Here is a 20,006-nt window from a genome sequence, read left to right as displayed (position 1 = left end):
GGTAATCTGTCTGATCACAACTGCAGTTCAAGACAGTGTCATCATTCAAAGTACAAGCCAACCCAGACCCACCGCCTGTGTTGGTTTACATGTTGTTCTGTTTCCCTAGGCCCACATGCCTGAGAGTGTTACACTGGAGAGCAGCATCTTGTTGTCATGGCAACCAAGTCCTCACCTGCTTCAGTGCATATTTCTTCCCAGGACCTTCTTTCTGGGTTTTTAACTCCACCACCAGCATTGTGCCCAGAGCGCCCGGCTCCAGCTGCTCCAGCACCTGGGGGGGGGGGGGGGGACGGGCTCAAAAACACTCTGAGCCTGAGTCTGCCTCACTGTGCAGCCCCCAGCTCCTCCTCCCACAGGCAGCGGCACCCCCCAGCTCCCTTTGCCCTGGGGCACAACGGGCACCCCAGTGCTCCTCCCTCATGAGCAATGGGCGCCCCCAGACACCCTCTCCTGGGGGCTATAAGCGCCCCCAGCTGCCGGCCTCCCACGGTGCATTGGGCACCCTTTAAGTCCACCTGCCCCATGGACATCAGGCACCCCCAGCCCCTCTGCCCTGGGCTCCACGGGCACCCCCAATCCCCCCCGGACCCTCTGTCCCCCGGGCAACGGGAGCCCGCTGCCCCCTAGCTCTGCGCCCCAGGCAGGGTCCGACCCCGCCGCGCTGCTCACAGCATAGCTCTCCATGGCGACGGGGCCGCCCCCGCTCCCAGCAACGGCCTGCGCGTGCCGAGCGGGGCCAGCTCCCGCCCCCTCCTCCCCGCTCCTCCTCCCTGCCCCGCCCACCTGTGCCCCCTCCTCCTGGCTCCTCCTCCCTGCCCCGCCCACCTGTGCCCCCTCCTCCTGGCTCCTCCTCCCTGCCCCTCCTCCTGGCTCCTCCTCCCTGCCCCGCCCACCTGTGCCCCCTCCTCCCCGCTCCTCCTCCCTGCCCCGCCCACCTGTGCCCCCTCCTCCCCGCTCCTCCTCCCTGCCCCGCCCACCTGTGCCCCCTTCTCACCGCTCCTCCTCCCTGCCCCGCCCACCTGTGCCCCTCCTCCTGGCTCCTCCTCCCTGCCCCGCCCACCTGTGCCCCCTCCTCACCGCTCCTCCTCCCTGCCCCGCCCACCTGTGCCCCTCCTCCTGGCTCCTCCTCTCTGCCCCGCCCACCTGTGCCCCCTCCTCACCGCTCCTCCTCCCTGCCCCGCCCTCCTGTGCCCCTCCTCCTGGCTCCTCCTCTCTGCCCCGCCCTCCTGTGCTCCTCCTCCTGGCTCCTCCTCCCAGCCCCGCCCTCCTGTGCCCCTCCTCCCCGCTCCTCCTCACTGCCCCGCCCTCCTGTGCCCCCTCCTCACCGCTCCTCCTCTCTGCCCCGCCCTCCTGTGCCCCCTCCTCCCTGCTCCTCCTCCCAGCCCCGCCCTCATGTGCCCCCTCCTCCCCGCTCCTCCTCCCAGCCCCGCCCTCCTGTGCCCCTCCTCCTGGCTCCTCCTCACTGCCCCGCCCTCCTGTGCCCCCTCCTCCTGGCTCCTCCTCCCTGCCCCGCCCTCCTGTGCCCCCTCCTCCTGGCTCCTCCTCCCTGCCCCGCCCACCTGTGCCCCCTCCTCCTGGCTCCTCCTCCCTGCCCCGCCCACCTGTGCCCCCTCCTCCCCGCTCCTCCTCCCTGCCCCGCCCACCTGTGCCCCCTCCTCCCCGCTCCTCCTCCCTGCCCCGCCCTCCTGTGCCCCTCCTCCTGGCTCCTCCTCCCTGCCCCGCCCACCTGTGCCCCCTCCTCCCCGCTCCTCCTCCCTGCCCCGCCCACCTGTGCCCCCTCCTCACCGCTCCTCCTCCCTGCCCCGCCCACCTGTGCCCCTCCTCCTGGCTCCTCCTCCCTGCCCCGCCCACCTGTGCCCCCTCCTCACCGCTCCTCCTCCCTGCCCCGCCCACCTGTGCCCCTCCTCCTGGCTCCTCCTCTCTGCCCCGCCCACCTGTGCCCCCTCCTCACCGCTCCTCCTCCCTGCCCCGCCCTCCTGTGCCCCTCCTCCTGGCTCCTCCTCTCTGCCCCGCCCTCCTGTGCTCCTCCTCCTGGCTCCTCCTCCCAGCCCCGCCCTCCTGTGCCCCTCCTCCCCGCTCCTCCTCACTGCCCCGCCCTCCTGTGCCCCCTCCTCACCGCTCCTCCTCTCTGCCCCGCCCTCCTGTGCCCCCTCCTCCCTGCTCCTCCTCCCAGCCCCGCCCTCATGTGCCCCCTCCTCCCCGCTCCTCCTCCCAGCCCCGCCCTCCTGTGCCCCTCCTCCTGGCTCCTCCTCACTGCCCCGCCCTCCTGTGCCCCTCCTCCTGGCTCCTCCTCCCAGCCCCGCCCTCCTGTGCCCCATGCACCCTCTCCTCACCGCTCTGCCCCCCCCCCGTGCTCCCACAACTCCTCCTCGCTGCCCTTCCCCCAGTATCCTGCACCCCCTCCTCACTGCTCTACCCCACTGTGCCCTGTGCACCCCCTGTGCCCTCTCTTCACTGCCCTGCCCCTCTGTGTCCTGCTGTGCCCTCTTGTCACTGCCCCTCCCTGTGCCCCCCTCTGCACTCTGCATCCTCTCCTCGCTGCCCCATCCCCCCAGTGTCACCCACCTACACAACCACTGCCCCTCCCATGCCTTCTAGGCCCTTACCACTCCTGCCTTTACTTGGACCACAGTCACTCCATGACCAAAACAGATTATGTCAATTTATTTTTGGGAACTCTCACTTCCTTACATTTCATTTGGACAGAATAAACCAGCATTATATGAGTTTCAGAGCTTGTACTTATTTATTAACTGTACTGGTCTCATCTGTGGTTTGACCTGGAGAACTTTTTCCTCTCCAAATCTTTCTTTTGTATGTTATATTCAATAATGTGGTATTTTGAACAAACACCTACAGGATAGGTGGCTGAAGGAAGCAGCGGCAGTGAGAGGCAGCAGGCTGAGGGGGCCAGTTGCAAGCGACCTTCCCTGATCCGACAAAATCCCTCATCCAGGACTGCTCAGGTCCCACGGGTGCCAGACCAGGAAGGTCCGACTGATAGAGATATGGAAGTAGCAGAACTTTGAGACACACTTCAAGTACCTTACAGATTAGGACCCTACCCAAACCACCTAGAAAATCAAATTGAACTAGATAATTTTTTTTAGATGAGCAAAAACTCTAGTTGATTTAATTTTTTTTATACACAGACATACCCTCTGAGATATTGACTCTCATAACAAATATAAATTCTAAAATACTTCTTACGGTCACATACACTTTAAAAAGATATATCTTGTGTTTCACATCACTTCTGACCCAAAGAAAAGCAGGAAGTACTGGAAGTCTCATGAACACTTCTTTGCATTAGATGTCCAGCTAAAAGACATTTCGATAAGTACCTGGATCCACAAGTCTCTTTCTGTTTCCCCAGCACAAAATACAACCTAATGCTAGTACAGCTGTATTGTACAGAAATATCAATGTATTTCTGGCAAGGAAATTGGTGGAATCAGCAAAGTAGCCAAATCAAAGATTTGGTAACACAGTGTCATTTTGCAAATCATTCCCATATCCAGAAACACTAGATTTATAAGAAAAAGTTATGGAGCTTTATCAATTGTTTGTATATTCTCATCAACCAAGGAAACCTGCAATATCAGTTAAATTAGTTTGCAGTAAGATAGAGGTGAGCAACCTCTGGTCCACATGCAGACTATCAGGGTAATTCACAATTGGGCAAATACCAGCCTGCGGGGCTAATTCTTTTTTGAACGCTGTTAAAATCCTGCTCTTCACAACATCCACAGCTGGATACCTGTGTTCTCTGCAAGAAGGGGAGGGGAGTGCATGCTAGTGGTTAGAGCAGAAAGGGACGACTGGGTTTTACCCCAGTCCAGCCCAACCCCTGTTGCCCACCAGTCCTCAGCATGTGGGGCAGCCCTAGGAAGTCAGAGCGAAGCTCCAAGTGAATGAGTGAGTGTGAGAGAGAGAGAGAGAGAGAGAGAGATCACCCGGGCCTGCAGAGTGTGTATGTTTCCAATGAAACTGAATTTGACCAGTTATGATGTAAACATCAAAGAAATGTGAACAGATGCAGCAGAAGTCCCATTAAATAAAGTGTGTGAGTACAATGTTTAATTGATGCTATTATTTACCACTTGTTCTGAATTTTGATGTAGTTTGGCTCTTTCGTTTGAAAAGGTTGCCTACTCTTGCTGTATTGGGTGGTGCCAAAATTTCAGGTGGGTTAAAAGCTTTTAGGCTGCTTTTGAAGACTGGAATAAAAGGCCTAGCTCGTGACATTTGCATGATTACATTTCAAACAAAGTTTACATAGGTATTAGTGGCTTAAGAAAGGAAAGGATTATTTTAATAGAATTCTTTTCATGTTATAGATATCTGCAGACACTGATCTTAATGATTTTATGCAAATATGTCAATGAATTTGCATAATGAATATGCAAATAAAATGTTGCCAGTCTGCCAAAAGTTTGCGAATGGGTTTTCCAGTCCATGGTATGAAAAAGGTTGGGAATCACTGCTCTACTTCATCCATTTTAGTATTTAGACTTCTAGCATTTGTGAATAAGCACTTTAATAGAAATAACAGACCTCAAACACATTGTTCCTCTGCAAATTTGTGTACACAGAGCTACAAAGTTGTGTACACAGAATTGCAAAGTTTAAAAAAAAATTAATGAATAGAAGATTGTTGGGGGCAGAATAGATCTGGACAAGGAGACATCTGGAGATAAATGGAAGAAGAGCAGAACAGACAGTAGAAACAAAAGTGAAACTGAGCAGTATATTCCAGAAGTCTTGAGGTCTTTCTGAGCGTAGCCTTCATTGATCTGAGATCTACTATACCATTCTTTCATACAACGGAAACCCTATAATGGCAGCAGGCCATAAAAAAGACCCTGTTAGGGAATATTTTAATGAAGTTTCTCTACCTGTGGATAAGACAGGCATGCATGCAAAATGCAAACAATGCAATGCAAAAATGCAAGGCCTCGTTGCCTGAATGAAACAACATCATGAGAAGTGTTCCCTCTCAGAAGGAAGCTATGTTGAAGATGATGAAAGGAATATGTCTGAACATGAAGAATCTTCAGGTTGGTAAACTTTTTTATTTCATACTTACTTCATAAGAATTGCTGGTCTTCCGTCTGGACTATTCTTGAATTCTCAAGTTTGAGCAAAAAATATAGTTGTTAGTCTATTTTTTTTCTATACCAAATTTAATATTAAGGCTGTAGAGGTTGCAGGTCCGAAAACCAGGACTTTTGTCTGGGAACATCCGTGGTCCAGCAGGACCATGGATGTTTCTGAATGAGGGAGCCCCAGGACAGGAGGGCCAGCAGCTGAGAGCCCCGCGCATGGCCAGGCTGGTGGTAGCAGGACGAAAACCCCAGTCTTCCGATGGCAGTAGCAGCACAGAGGTAGCGGAGCAGAGGTAGGCAGGAATCCAGCAGGGGCCAGGGCACCCTGTGCCCACTGGCCTGGCAGCAAGGGCAGGGCCACAGCAGTTTGGTTGGCAGAAAGGCCAGGCCACAGCAGCCCAGCAGGGGATATCCATCTGGGGCCACAGGAGTGGAGCTGGGGCCGCAGCTGGCTGGCAGCCTAATCGGGGCTGTGTGCTGGCCTGGCAGTGGGGCTGGTGCAGGGCCGACTCTAGGCACCAGCAAATCAAGCAGGTACTTGGGGCGGCACATTTCCAGGGGTGGCATTTCCAGGTAAGCAGCCGCTCCCGGCACTGCCCGGCCTCTCCCCGCCAATTTTTCTGAGACTGAATTTCCAACTTTTCCCCATCAACAGTCTATGTAAAACTCCATATTTTGGTGCTTCAGAGGCATCCCAATGGTCTGACAGAGAAAAGTTTGTTGATTTTGTTGCCTCGGGCATAGTCAAGGATCCGGAGTCGCTTTTGCCCATTCAGCTGGATAACTTCCGGGTTGGGGGCAGAGGAGCCCACATGCGCCAACCTGAAGAAGTCCAGCTTCTGTCCGTGCCACACGGCTTTCAGGGACTCCAGGGTGAACATGCAGTTGGAGTCCGACATGCAGGGGGGGGTTCAGGGGGGTGGTTCCTGGCCAGGACTTCCTGCCTCCTCCACCCTGCCCATCAGCAGCACCTTCTTCTGGATGCACAGAAAATCCAGGAGCCAGAGCATCAGCGCTGGGAGCAGGAAGAAGCAGGCAGTGGCCTGGGTGAGCAGCTGCAAGGTGTGAACGCCGAGGGAGTGGAGCATCGTGAGAGCGGCTGGGCTCCAGCCCTCGCCCCTTTCCACACACGCCTGCCTGCCTGCCTGCCGGGCTCCTTGCGGCTCAGCTGAGCTCCTGCTTCTTTTTAAGCCCATTTTAGAGTCGGATTCAAATGAAAAGTGATCCAGCTCTGGCCAGACCGCGCCCCTTTGGAACGGAAGCCTGGGGATGACCTACCCCTCTGTGCAATACACAGCAGGGCTGGAGGCTGGAGCCCCGCCATGAGCTGCAAAGGACATGCCACGGCTCGGGGAGCCAGGACGCGGCCGGGCTCCAGAGGCAGATAGCAGGTCCCACACCCGGCCCGGAACAGGGCAGCACTGGGGGGCGCAGCGCACGTGTGGGGGCAGCAGGACTGGTTGCCGTAGGCGCTGCCGAGAGACACAACCTCGCTGCCCAGAGACAGGGCCAGTAGCTCCCTGCCATTGAGCGCGAGTATTGAAGAGTTTTCTCTACCCTGCCCCCTCCCCATTTTGGGACCCAGAAGCTGCAGCCGGGCCAACCAGCAGAGGTGTGGGGCAATGGCCTCCCCTTGGCCGGTCAGGGGATGGCACACAGGGCTTCTGCCTTGTCCAAGCTAGACTGGCCCTAGAAGGGGCCATCCCTGGCAGGAGCGTTTGGTTACAGGGCGTTTAGCTCTTGCTCCGTCTTCGATGAGCCACGAACCAGCGCCTTGGCTGGGGAACAATTGCAAACGGCCTTGCTGGGCTGTTGCCGCAGGGGGGGGGGCCTGTCCCAGGGGAAGGGCCAGATTAGTGACTGCTGCTGCCGCTCGTTCCCAGACCTGCTGACAGCGTGAAATCAGCGAGAGGGGAGCGAGGCAGGGAACCGATTCCTCGCCGCTAGGGGTCGCTGTTGTCCGAAAGCTGAAAGGTTCCCGCTCTGCTGCGGGAAGCGAAGGGAGCGACCTTCCTCCCCTCTTCTCAGAGCCGTGGCCGCCTCTCCAGTTGGAATCTTACATCACCCCCGTCGGCTCTTCAGTCCGCCGCAGGAAGCAGAAGCCTTGAGTTCCCCTGGACCACGTGTCCGTTCACACTGACAAGCAGGTGCCAGACTGGAGGTGAACTCATGACCTGTTTGCTCCTCATTCTACTCACTCTGATCCCTGGGGGAATGTCCAGTCTGTGAACATTGCCCTCATTTCAGGCTGCAACTGAGATCAGGGCCCTGCTGTACGAACCATGCTGCAAGTATACACACAAGCAGCATGACGATGTGCTCTGTGAATAAGAGCCTGAGGGGAGGGGGAAGTGGTGCTTAGCTGGCTGCCTGTTCTTGAAACAGGCAGCTTCCATTGGCCAAAAACTGGCCAATGGGATTGTGCTGGGGCGGGAGCAGCCGTGAAGAACCACGCCCCCTCCCCTCCAGGCTCGCAGTTTGTGGAACACAAACTGCCCCTCACCTGCTTTTCTGAGCATCATGTGGGGGTGGGGCAAGCAGGGGAGTCCCTGCTACGTCTGGGAGCCGGATTGTTTCACCCAGCCCTGCTGTAGCACCAACAGACTCCCTGCTGCATGGGGAGCAAAAGGGGGTGGGCTTGAGTTTCAAAAGACTCATATCTGGCTCCCTAGTGTGCCATATTTGGCTCGCAAGCCATAGGTTGCTGACCTCTACCATAAGCCTTTCCATACTCCACATTTCTAACTTTACATACAAGAATGATACATGCACGAAAATAAGATAAAGGTCAGATCCAGCAGATTGTGACCTTAAAATTGATAGGTTACACGTGGTATTTTGTCCAAAGCACTTTCGAGCTACACATATTTGTATCCATAAATCAACTTCATAAACATGGGGGAGAGGGGCTGTCACAAACTTCATTTATTTTTGATTGCATCATGGTCCTTTGGTACAGCAAGAAACCTTCTTTTCCTAAGGATCTGTGGCCTACCTAGACTGTCATCCCACAGGTATTCTGGGGAAAGTATTTTAGTTGGTTTGTGGTAAACAAAATACTTGTTTAAGTGACTCTCTTCTTGCCATATTGCCTCAATTCCATTGTCTTTGTCCACCATGATGGCTTCATGGCATTTCTTGGTCAGCTTGTAAACCTCCTTTACTGTTCCTCCAAACAATCCTCCAGCATAGTAGAAGTCACCCTTGTCGGGGGGCACATAAGCTTGAGAAGCAGGTCGACGTTCATAGGTGAAAGACTGACGCTCTGCAGTGTAGAATCCTGGGTGTAGTGTGCCAAACAAGTTGCTCAGGATTTCTACTCCAACTAAGTCATTAAACCTCATGTCTACGTCAGCACACACAAGGTAGTCGACCTCATTAATAAACTGCTTCTGAGAGAAGTGGTTGATCATTTCCATGCGTCGCATAGAGATTTCTTCCCACCTCGGGTAGTTTTGGACTTGCAGAACTACTACGTTCCTTCCTTCTTTGAACTCAACTTTAGGAACTTCTTGTGGTCTGTCTGTGAAAATGTAATAGTCCACCTTATGTCCAACCATAAAGTACATCTCTGCAGTTTCTAAAAATGTCTTGAGGAACACGACATACCTACAAAAAAAAAAAAAGAAAAAGAAACGATCTATTAGAAATAAAAGGCACGGTGGTAGAAGACTGGAAGAAGGGGACATAGAGAGCAATAAAGTGATGTGCAGAAGAGGGATTAGGTGGAAGAAAGGGTGGCGGTGTAGGAAGGGGCAGAGCTGTACAGCATCATGAAGGTGAGGATGAAAATTATTAACTTAGCCTTGGTCTACTCTAGGAAATTATTTCGAAATAACCCCCCTTATTTTGAAATAATAAGCGGAGTGTCCACGCTTCCAAACCCGTAATTTCGAAATAAGGGCTTGGTTATTTAACAATGTGTACTCCTGCTTTCTCTGGGGAATAATGTTTATTTTGAAATAGTGATTTTGAAACAGAGGCAGAGCGGATGCTCCGCTGCTGCTCTTTTGAAATAACTACTCCCCAGAATCATTCAAAGTAATTACTCCCCAGTGCTTCGTGGGGCTCGAAGTTGAGGTAGCACATTCACAATAACAGAACCTACCTTGGACTGATTTAGAGGCTCCTCCATGGTGGGGACATGCTATTTCAATTTTGTTATTTCAGGAGTTATTTCAAATTTAGTTATTTCAAAATAACTTCCTAATGCAGACATGCCCTTAGTGTGAAAAAGGATAAGAGGCAGTGAAAAGACGGGTGAGGGCTGGTGACATGGCTGGACTCACTAGAAGGATCTAGGATTTAACGGTTGTAATTTAAGAAGGGGAAGATGAACCAGTTAAAAGCAGTTGGTGATGATCAAAGTTGTCTAAATGTCAGTTTTCTCCTATGGGAAAAAAAAACAATATAAGATTTCTATTAAGAAAAGGTTTTTTTAAGTATTGCTTTTGATTAAAACAGAAAAGTTATTTTTGTTGTGCATGAGCATTATCAATTCCTACTTGCAACAAAACCTGTTATGTGGTGTCACAGTGATTTGTTACTTATTAATAGAAACCTTATATTAATTGGCTTTTTTTTCCATAGGAGAAAACTGACATTTACACAGCTTTGATCATCATCAACTGCTTTTAACTGGTTCATTTGCATTTTTGATTCCCTCATTTGCATTCCTCTTTTGAAAGAGGAATGTAGTCTAGAAGACCAGTGTTTCTTAAACTCTGTTCCGTGGTCCACCAGTGCGCCACGGAAAACAGGATTCAAAATGGCTGCCCTTAAAGGGGCAGGCGATTTTTTGTTTTTGTTCAATAACCTTCCCCCGACCCTTTTTTTTCCTTCAATAACTTTCCCCCGACCCTTTTTCCCCACCAACTTTTTTTTTTATGTTCAACAAAACGATCCTTGGTGTTCCCCATAAAAAAAATTATTGTTGGGTGTTCCTCAGTCTTAAAAAGTTTAAGAAACACTGGTCTAGACACACACATATTGGAGAGAGCCAGCAAAGGAAGCTCTAAAAAAAATCCATCAAAACCCCTCAAGAATAGAAGGGCCAGGTGAGGCACCACTATCTTCCAGAATTCAACTCACACCCAATAGGAGAGAGGGAGCTTTACAGTTACACTGCAAATACCCAAGCCCCCTTCATTTGACTATGAGAGAGATGAACATGAACAGCTGTCACTGTTGGAAATTAACATCAATCTCATTTGTTGCCCCTTTAAAACCCAGTAGTAGTGAATGAGAAGCATCCTACCCATCTTTGTCTTTGTTTGGCTGCTCTTTGTATAGTAAACAGATATATAGCACAGAGTGAAAGCTGACATTCACAGATATTTCCAATGCAGTTACTGGCCACATGCGGCTTGGATGAGCCAAAAGATCTTTCTGCAACATATTTAGCCTCGCTTGAAAATATTCATTTCTGATTCAAAGCTAAGCATTTTTAATTAAACCCATTTCTCATTACACGAAAACATAGAGGTGCATCATGAATCTTTCAGCAATACCCCACCCCCATTACAAAAAGAAGGCTACAAATATGCTACCTATTCCCAAGATATTATTGGAAAGAGATTCTAATTCATATTGATTGTGGGGCAGTTACAAATCATTGTGCCAGCATAATGTAAAGGGGTGTTACATTGCTTGGGGTTTTGTCTTTCGAAGTCCCGATTGCATGAGGAAAGTTAGCGCCACAATCCAGGACAAATTCAAACTTTAGTTCTTTTGTTCCATCTACCCAAATTGGCCCTATATTTTCAAAATGATCTGGTATTCTTTGCTTCCTGTCCTAATTTGTTGTGTCTCATTGATGTACAACTTTGAAAAGCAGGGTGGATAAAAATCAATATTTTTTTAAAACAAATAAAAAATTTGGATTTTTGATAAAATGCTTTATGAGGAAAAAAACCTATCTAAAGATAGTTTAATTAAGATACATTATAGCTCAAAGATATCTCATCATGGAATAGTGATTCTATCATATGAGACAATATATTCATGTAATTTTTAAGAAAAGTTTTGTAAATGAGTTCCAATCATTTCTGGATTAAGGACCCAAACTTATGGGGTTCCACAGGCTTCTATATAAATTTTTTGGTTAATCTTTCTATCTACCCAGTGGGACTCAGTGCTCCGTTCGGGTGCATCAACACAGCAACCTTACCTTGAAATAGCTTATTTTGAAATTTGGCGTTATCCATACAGCGCCAGATTTCAAAATAAAGCGCGATTCTGACAAATCATGGAACAAGGGTCACAGGGATGCCGGAATAGCGTGCCCGTTATTTCAAAATATATTTTCAAATAACAGGTGCATTTAAAGACACGGAATTGCTATTTAGGGCTACTTCTAGCATGCCGAAATAGTCCCTGAGTGTTCCCTCTCAGGAGTAAACCTTTAGAACAGTGGTCCCCAACCTTTTGTGGTTGTCGGGCGCCAGGGGGCGTCGCCGTTCGCCCGCCGGGTGCCAGGGGGCGGGGACACTTGCGTGCCCGGGGGCGCCCGCCCCCCATAGCCGCATGCCCGGGGGTGGCCCCCCCATAGCCGCTTGCCCGGGGCCGGCGCTTCCCCCCGCAAGCGCCGCGCGCTCGGGGCCGGGGCTTCCTCCCCCCCCCCTGCAAGCGCTGCGCGCCCGGGGCCGGTGCTCCCCCCGCAAGCACCGCGCACCCGGGGCCGGTGCTCCCCCCGCAAGCACCGCGCACCCGGGGCCGGTGCTCCCCCCGCAAGCACCACGCGCCCGGGGCCGGTGCTCCCCCCGCAAGCACCGCGCGCCCAGGGCCGGTGCTCCCCCCCGCAAGCGCCGCGCCATGTGCCCGGGGCCAGGCCAGCCCCGAGCACCTGGCGGGCGCATGCAAATCCCCCTGCGGGCGCCATGGTGCCTGCGGGCACCGTGTTGGGGACCACAGCTTTAGAAGATACCATCAGAGATGCTTAGTTTTGCAATTCTCAAATGGTGGATTTGAGTCTCCAGAAACAGCATGCTTGTTAATAGCAAAAATGTTTTTAAATAAACAAATAAACAATGTACAGAGATGAAAAGTAACTGACGTCAACCTTATTGTCCCCCTGCAAATTTGTGTACAAAATGACCTCTGTCTAAAAGTGGAGCTGATGCTACACTTCAAAGGCGGAAGCGCCCATATCGACTAATCAAATAATTGTTGCAAATTCCATTGACTATTTGATTAGCCAAATAATCAATATTTTACATCCCTATTACCTGTGGATAAGACAGGCATGCGTGCAAAATGCATGCAGTGCAACTCAGAAATGCGAGGCCAGGTTGCCTGAATGAAACAGCATCATGAGAAGTGTTCCCTCTTAGGAGGAAGTTATGTTGAAGATGATGAAGGAACATGTCTGAACATGCAGGATCTTCAGGTTTTACTTCATACTTTTCTCTTAAGCGTGTCTTTCTGGACTATTCTTGAATTCTCATATTTGAGCAACAAATATAGTTGTTAGTCTATGGCACTATCATTTTTGATGCAACTGAGATAAAAAAAATAAATAGCTGAAATATGCAGAGCTTCGTTTTACTATTTCACCTTTAAAATAGTACTGAGTGTTTGTGAATGCAATGGGTAATACTAAATGAGCCATATGGTAATAATAATGAAATAACTGCATTGCCTCTTTTTGATTAGAAGAATCCATCCTCCTCATACAGGATTCTGAAGACTATCCACCTTCAAGATCACTATTATTTTTATAGTTTCAGAGTTATCTGCCAAAGATAAATTTTCAGTCACATCATGTATGTCACAAAGCCACAATACATCACCTGTGGCAAAACCAAGAAACATTCTCCATCATCTAGAAACAAGCATAGATAAATTTGTGAGAAGAACCAGCAGATTACGTGAAGAGGTACAACAAACTCTCCTTTCTCTATCATTGAGAACCCATACTTCTTTAACATGGTTCAGTCATTAAGAGCGGGATACATTCCACCCATCAGAGCAGATGTTGCATGTACATTTCCGGATAAAGTGTATGAAAGAGAAACTGAGCAGTGTGCAAAAATCTAGGGAGTAAAATTGTTATCCTGAGTCTTGATGAGTGGTGCAATGTCCATAATCATCCTGTTGTATGTGCTTGTGTGAAAATAGAAGAAAGGAATGCCTTCCTTTCAGAAACAATTGATAGATCAGGAAATGCACACGCAGCAGAATACTTACAAGAAGTAGCAGTAAAAGCTATAACAAACTGTGAAAAAAATTCAAATGTCTAGTACGCAGCTTGGTCATAGACAATGCTGCAAATGTATCCAAGATGAGTAGAAATTTAGAAGAGAGTGAAGAGAGTCCCAGTCTAACAACACACGGTTGCATTGCTGATTTCATGCACCTCCTGGCCAAAGACTTCAGTGTTCCAGAAATAAAGCCTACTGTTGTTGAAATTGCAAAATACTTCCGCTACAGCACAGGTACAAAAACATACTTGTCCATGCTTAACAGGATGATAATGGAAAAATAATCATGATATTTTACCATCCTTTGATCTGGAGTCCATTGCATTATATTGTTAAGATCAAAACTTTTCTGTTAATCTCTAAATACTTAGAAAAAGCTGAGGGAGTGGCGGAAGTTGGCCGGCAACAGAGCTTGATAAATGCTGGCTGAACCAGTGCTCCATTCCTAAAGCCCTACTAAATTCATGGCCATGAAAAACACACCTTGGGCAGGAGGAGTGGGGCTAAGAGCAGGAGTGGGGAACCCTTTTTGGGTTGAGGGCTGCTGACCCTTAGAAAAATCAACAGGGGGGCCACACACAAGTGAGAGGCAAAAACCAAAACCAAACCCTCACTGATGTGGCCCCAACTGAAAAGGAAAAAGACATTCCCCACATCCTTCCTTGTACACCAGGGCCTGGGGGGGAGGGGGGGGGGAGCAACCTAGTAGATTTTGAGTGCTCCAACCCTGCAGTGGGGCAGCGAGGTGGGGAGGGGCTGGAGTGCCAACACAGATTCCCCAATGCTGGGGCGGGGGAGACCACGAGCCTCAGGGGCCGGATCCAAGCAAGCGGGGGGCTGCATCTGGCCCCCGGGCCTGAGGTTCCCCACTCCGGTGTAGAGAGAAGATAACATATCAGCAGAGCCTAAGGTCAAAGGCTGTGTCCCCAGAGCCAAGGGAGAAGAGGAAAGTAATTAGTGCAGCTTAATCTGCCCCTTTCTCACAGCTGCCAGATCCTCCTAAAATTTTCCTACACTCCATTGTGAAACCCCAGTCCTTTCCCTGTCACTGAAAGGAGTTTTGAGTCAATCTGCAGTCTTCCAATAAAATTCCTGCTTGGGAGGGTGAGATGAGCAAGGGTTATATCATCACTACTCTAAAAATAGCTTCCCCATCGTTTTAGTGGTTATTCTTCACTTTTGGTACCTAACATATAATTCTGTGAATAATCCATACTCACTTTTTGATCGCAAACACTGTCAGTCCTACAGTGATATTCCTTTGTTGGAACTGCTCATTCAGGATTTCGAGGTTATAGGTCCCTTCCCAAACTATTGGCACAAACCATGGAGTCATCACAAGGACGTCTGGTCTCCTGTGGAAGAGAAAGTTTGCTTTAGAATCACACTGGAGGAGTAAGAAAAATGGAGGCAGCTGCATACTTCCCTACATCTACAAAGACACTACCAGGTCCGTGTGTTAAAGTTAAAAAATAGATAACTCATAGGCATCTAGAAACACACAAGTCTACAAACTCACATGGCATTGTGCAGTAAGGCTATATAACGTGACAGGTTATAGGATCTCCCTGGATTAACCCTTTAAGATGTAGTAGTAATTTAAGAAACTATCAGCTAATTAATGTTTGCACTGCACCAGCATCTATCCATCATGCATAAGGTGTGTAACTGAACTAATCTTTCTGGGCTGTACTTTGTTTAAAAATCCAAGTGTTTCGGAGATTTGGTATGAATACAGTAATTGCTTATTTATCACTATATTTCTGAAAATGTTCGTGCTAAGTGAAAACATGCTATGCGGGATCAATTTTCCCAGTAAAAGTAATGGAAAAAGTAGGGGCTGCATTTCAGGGGTGTAGTGGCAAAGTCAATTTTTTGTTAGTGCTCAGTCATTAACGTCATCATTAGATATCCAGCAACACAAGTCACTGTGGTTTGTTACAACACAAAGATAAATGTGTGAGTGAGTGGAGGAGCACTGTGACCACATGTATACATCCGCTCATGCGTATTACCACTGTTTTCACCAACTTATACCACCGCACAAAGTAGCCCGCCACTTGATTATTTTTGTGTTATTTTGGGGACGGTCGTGTTACTTGAAAAAACGTTCCCTAAAACAAAATCGTGCTATTCCAAAAATGTGTTAAGTGGGCACATGTTAAATGAGTAATTACTGTAAAGACAATCCAGGGAATCACAGGCCAGTCACCTTAACTTCTGTACCCAGAAAGATAATGGAGCAAATAATTAAGCAATCAGTTTGCAAACATCTGGGCTACGTCTACATTGCACTCTCTTGTGCAAGAACATATGCAAATGAGGCATGGCGATGAATATTGCTGTGCTTCATTTGCATACTTAATGAGCCACCATTTTTGCACAAGGGCTTTTGCGCAAGAAAGAGCAGTCTACACCGCTCCTTCTTGTGCAAAAACCCCCTCTTGCGCAAGAGCCGTTCTCCCTGAGCGTAATGTAGACGTAGCACTGGAGGATAATATGGTGATAAGTAACAGTTGACAGAGATTTGTCAATTAGTAGTCCTGTGGCACCACAGAGACTAACAAAACAATATGTAGTAAAATAAGCTTTCATGGGCACAACTCACTTCATCAGATGAGCTGGAGAGGGATAACAGGAACCCAGAATTTATAAAAGAAAAAGAAGGGGAGGGAGAAAGGTACCTGTCAATTGTAGGACCAGAGCTAACGAGGCTAATTAAGTGGCTGAAAGTGTCCCATACTTAGCTTTTGATGCGTTAAATGCAGGGAAGGCTGGCATTGTAATGTGACATCCAGTTAATGTCTTTGTTCAAGCCCAGGGAAACAGTGTCAAATTTGCAGATGAATGTCAATTCCGCACTCCTTCTCTGTAATTCTTTGACAGGGTAACAAGCCTTGTGGATGGGAGGAAGCAGCAGATGTGCTTTATCCATCCCTCAGCCTCTCCTGCCACCCGGGTGCTCCACTCATGCATCCCCTGGCCCCAACTTCCGCCCTCGGGCAATTTGAAACGCCCGGGGAGCCCTACTACCACCACCACCAGTGCATCGAGGTTACAGCAGGTTTTGGCTGCTTATTTCCACACAGCTGCCGGCAAGTACATTCCTGTGATCAGGTGAGAGCGGTCAGTGTCTCTGTGCTATGCACTGCTCCAGTTCTCCACTTCAAAAAGAACAATCAGTTGCACTTACATAAAACAGGAAAGGACTGCCTAGGAAGGAGTGCTGTAGAGAGGTATCTGGGAGTACATCTACACTGTGGGCTAACATCCAGTTAAGATATGCAACTTCAGCTCTGTTAATTGCGTAGCTGAATTTGAAGTACCTTAACTCGGCTTTTGGCACTGTCTACCCAGCAGGAAGTCGAAGAGGAAGAACACTCTTCTTTCGACTTTCCTTACTCCCTGTGAAATGACGGTTACAGAAGTCACAATAAAAACCCCATTATTTTGAAATTATTTCGGAATAAACAGGCTTGCTGTGTAGACATGCGCACTCTGTTATTTTGAAATAAGCTTTCAGTGGAGACATAGCCTGGGAGTAAGAGTGGACAACAAGCTAAATATGTGTAACCCTGTTGCAAAACAAGCAACCATCATTCTGGAATGCTTTAGCAGGAGCGTGGTAAGCAAGTCACGAGAAGTAATTCTGCTCTACTCCACACTGAGTAAGCCTCAGCTGGAGTATTGTGTCCAGCTCTGGGTGCCACATTTCAGGAAAGATGTGAACAAACTGGAGATTGTCTCAGGAAGAGCAACAAAAATTATTAAAGGTCTGGAAACTATGACCTATGAAGGAAGAGTGAAAAGATGGGCTTGTTTATTCCAGAAAAGAGAAGACTAAGAGGGGACCCTGGTGGGTTCCCCCCCCAAATGCTGTATGAAATTGATTTATGAACATAAATATGAATAACTTGAAGACGCTTTGGACAAAATATCTCATGTAACCCATCAATTTTAGTGTCTCAATCTGCTGGATGTGTAGATCTTATTTTGGTGCATGCATCACTCTTGTATGTACAGTTAGTAATATGGGATATGGAATATTCCAATCTCCCTCCCCTTCCCCAGAGCCAGGTACACCCCCCCAACCCAATCCCCTCTCCCAGAGCCAGGCACTGGCCCCCCTCTCTATCAATCCCCCTCCCCACCGCCCTGCTCTAACCTAATTATTGGGTCCCGGTGGCGGAGCTGCCACTACAGCCACACGCATCTCCCTCCAGCCGCTGGGTTTTAAATGTGCAAATGAAAGCCATCAAGGGTGTTTCCAATGCTGGGATACCTTTAATGGCTAGGTCAGGGGTGGCCAACCCATTCCAGAAGAAGAGCCACAGTAGCAGGGAAGAGCCGGGGCAAAGATGTTGAGCCAAAAAAAAAAAAAAAGTGCAGCGCTGGAGGAAAATAGATGCTGGAACATCCATCCCAGGGCACGGCTTTTTTGTTGTTGTTGTTAACAACTTTTCCCCGGGTCTTTGTGGCCCTGCCCTTTTTTTGGCTCAACAACTTTTCCCCGGCTCTTCACGCTGTCTCCACCACTATTGTGGCTCACAAAAAAAGCACCAGGAAGGGGTGGCTCAGGGTGGGGGCTCCAAGTTGGAGAGTATTGGGGTCAGGTGGAGGGTTGGGGTGCTGAGCAAGCCGCAGGTTGGTTGTGAGGGTGCAGGAGTTTGGGCTGGGATGCATGAGGGGCTTAGGGCAGGGAGTCTGGGAGTATGATGGGCTCAGGACACAGATTTGCAGTGTGTGGATGGTGCAGGAATGTTGTGGCAGAAGACTGGGGATGTGGGGATGCAGGAGTTTGGGGATGTGAGAGGCTTAGGACAGGTGGTTCCAGTGTATGATAGACTCAGGTTTGCAGTCTGGGGGGGGAAGAGGGGATGCACAAGTGTTATGATGCTACAGCCAGATGGGGGCTTGTTGGCCAGGCTTCATTTTTGAGATGTGGTGGCTGGGACACAATGTGCACCCCCCCCCCCAACTCAATTCCCCTTTCTTTCCTTCCCCTCCCCTCCCCTTCCCCAGACTAGAGCCAGGCACCTCCCCCACCCTGTTCTAACCTAATTCTTGGGTCCCGCAGCCATCACCGCTGCTACAGCCGTACGTCTCCCTCCAGGTGCTGGGGCACATGCGCTGAGCGGCTGGCGTGCTAAGCGGCTGGTGCGCACTCCCTCCCCAAACCCCTTTCTCTCGCCTTCCTGAGAGCCAGACACCTCCCCTCCCTGCTCTAACCCAAGCCCCCTCCCTCACTAACCTTATGCCCGGGTCCCAGAGCCACTGCTGATGGTGCCTCTGCTGCTGCAGCATCCGGAACCAATGCCGCTGCCTGCGCTCAGCAGCCAGCTGCTAGCACGTGCAGGCTGGGACACTGTGTGCGATCCGGCCTGCACGTGCAGGATATGACGTAGTGCTCCGGGGGCCATGAGCAGAACGGCACGAGCTGTGAGCATGCATGTGGCTCATAGTAGCCCAGCTGTGAGAACAGCTAACCTGAGCGGTTCCCAGTTCTGTCCTGGTACCGTCAGAAGCCACAATTTTTGGCTCACAAGCCGTGGGTTGGCCACTCCTGGGTTAGGTGATCTACTTAACAACTTGAGAACAGCCTTCTTTGTACTTTAAGTCTAAGCAGTGGTTGGTCTTAGGAAGACATGTGACCACCCCAATTGTTAGGCTACATCTATACTGCAGAGCTATTTTGGGATACCGGAAGTATTCCAAAATAGCTATTCTGCATCTTTTGAGCAAGCCCGTTATTTTGAAATATAATGTGCTCTCTATTCTGATGTCCCTGTAAACGTCATTCCATGAGGAGTAAGGGACATTTCGGAACAGCACTCTATTTTGAAATTAAATAAGCTATTTCAAAATTAACTCAAAATAAGCTATTTGATTTACATAGCTCAAATTGGGTAGCTTATTTTGAGCTCCGGGAGCAGCGTAGACACACCTTTAGAGTCTGACCAGGTAATTTTCCAAGGAATGTGGGAGAGAGAACAGTTTCCCACCCACAATGGATTCTATAAAACAATGGGAAGCTATCTGTCCCTTTGCCTTTGGCTGGCATGACACACCCAAGATTTTAGCTGGGGATTTCAGGGAGAAAAATACCTTCCCTGGCTTGAGGTTTTTGTCCAGAAATAAGAACAGTTTTAGGGTAAGGTGCAATAAGCGTTAGTGTGTTAGAGCTTGTGATGGGGCATACCTACCCTGCAACCGCAGGACAAGGGGTTGCCTGGGCCCAGTTAGCTGAGAAGACCCCTCCCCCACTGCCGGGCATGCTCCCAGGGGCGCATGGGTATAAAAACCCAGGGAGGTGCTCAGTCAAGAGAAAGGCCTCCAGAGGGGAAGAGGCTGAGTCAGGAGCTTCTAGCCAGTGGCAGCCGCAACAGTAGACCCGGGAGGAGTGGACCCAGGAGCAGCTGCCACCGGAGCCACAGCAGCAGACCCAGGAGGAGTGGACCCGGGAGCAGTCGCCACCGGAGCCACAGCAGCCACAGGCCTTGGAGCAGCCGGACGGGCAGCCGCCGACACAGCCTCAGCGACAGCCTCGGCCGGTGAGACGTCCCGTGGGGACCTCACCCCATCGTACTTCACTCTGGGGACCTGGGCTCCCCTAGGGTGGAAGGAAGGAGCCCAGGCGGGGGTTTGCCTCCGCGGGCTCGGCGTGTTGCAGGAGGGACCCCGCTGAGCTGGCCGT

The 20,006-nt window shown here is 49.9% G+C and overlaps 2 protein-coding genes across 6 annotated transcripts in view; both read right to left on the bottom strand.

Annotated features, from left to right (window-relative positions):
* The window catches only part of STKLD1 (serine/threonine kinase like domain containing 1), a 32,720-nt gene extending 31,959 nt beyond the window's left edge, over positions 1-761 (bottom strand). For 3 of the 4 annotated variants that reach the window (XM_075905268.2, XM_075905271.2, XM_075905269.2), the window contains exons 1-2: positions 673-761; positions 176-274 (exon numbers count right to left, since the gene is read on the bottom strand). In XM_075905268.2, the coding sequence (XP_075761383.2) occupies positions 176-274; positions 673-687 (114 nt within the window). In that variant the 5' untranslated portion in view covers positions 688-761. Of the gene's footprint in view, positions 1-175; positions 275-672 lie in introns of those variants that run through there. The other variant, XM_025185010.3, reaches the window with a different exon arrangement.
* Positions 762-2,655: 1,894 nt separating this feature from the next.
* Positions 2,656-20,006, bottom strand: part of LOC102462837 (histo-blood group ABO system transferase 1) — a 35,525-nt gene continuing 18,174 nt past the window's right edge. For both annotated transcript variants that reach the window (XM_006123733.4, XM_075905499.2), the window contains exons 5-6: positions 14,533-14,667; positions 2,656-8,720 (exon numbers count right to left, since the gene is read on the bottom strand). In XM_006123733.4, coding sequence (XP_006123795.3) covers positions 8,033-8,720; positions 14,533-14,667 — 823 coding nt within the window. In that variant the 3' untranslated portion in view covers positions 2,656-8,032. The remainder of the gene's footprint in view (positions 8,721-14,532; positions 14,668-20,006) is intronic.

This window comes from Pelodiscus sinensis, chromosome 23 (genome assembly GCF_052426305.1).
Source record: "Pelodiscus sinensis isolate ZL-2025 chromosome 23, ASM5242630v1, whole genome shotgun sequence".
In the NCBI taxonomy this organism is placed as follows: Eukaryota; Metazoa; Chordata; order Testudines; family Trionychidae; genus Pelodiscus; species Pelodiscus sinensis.
This window is presented reverse-complemented; position numbering and strand designations above follow the sequence as displayed.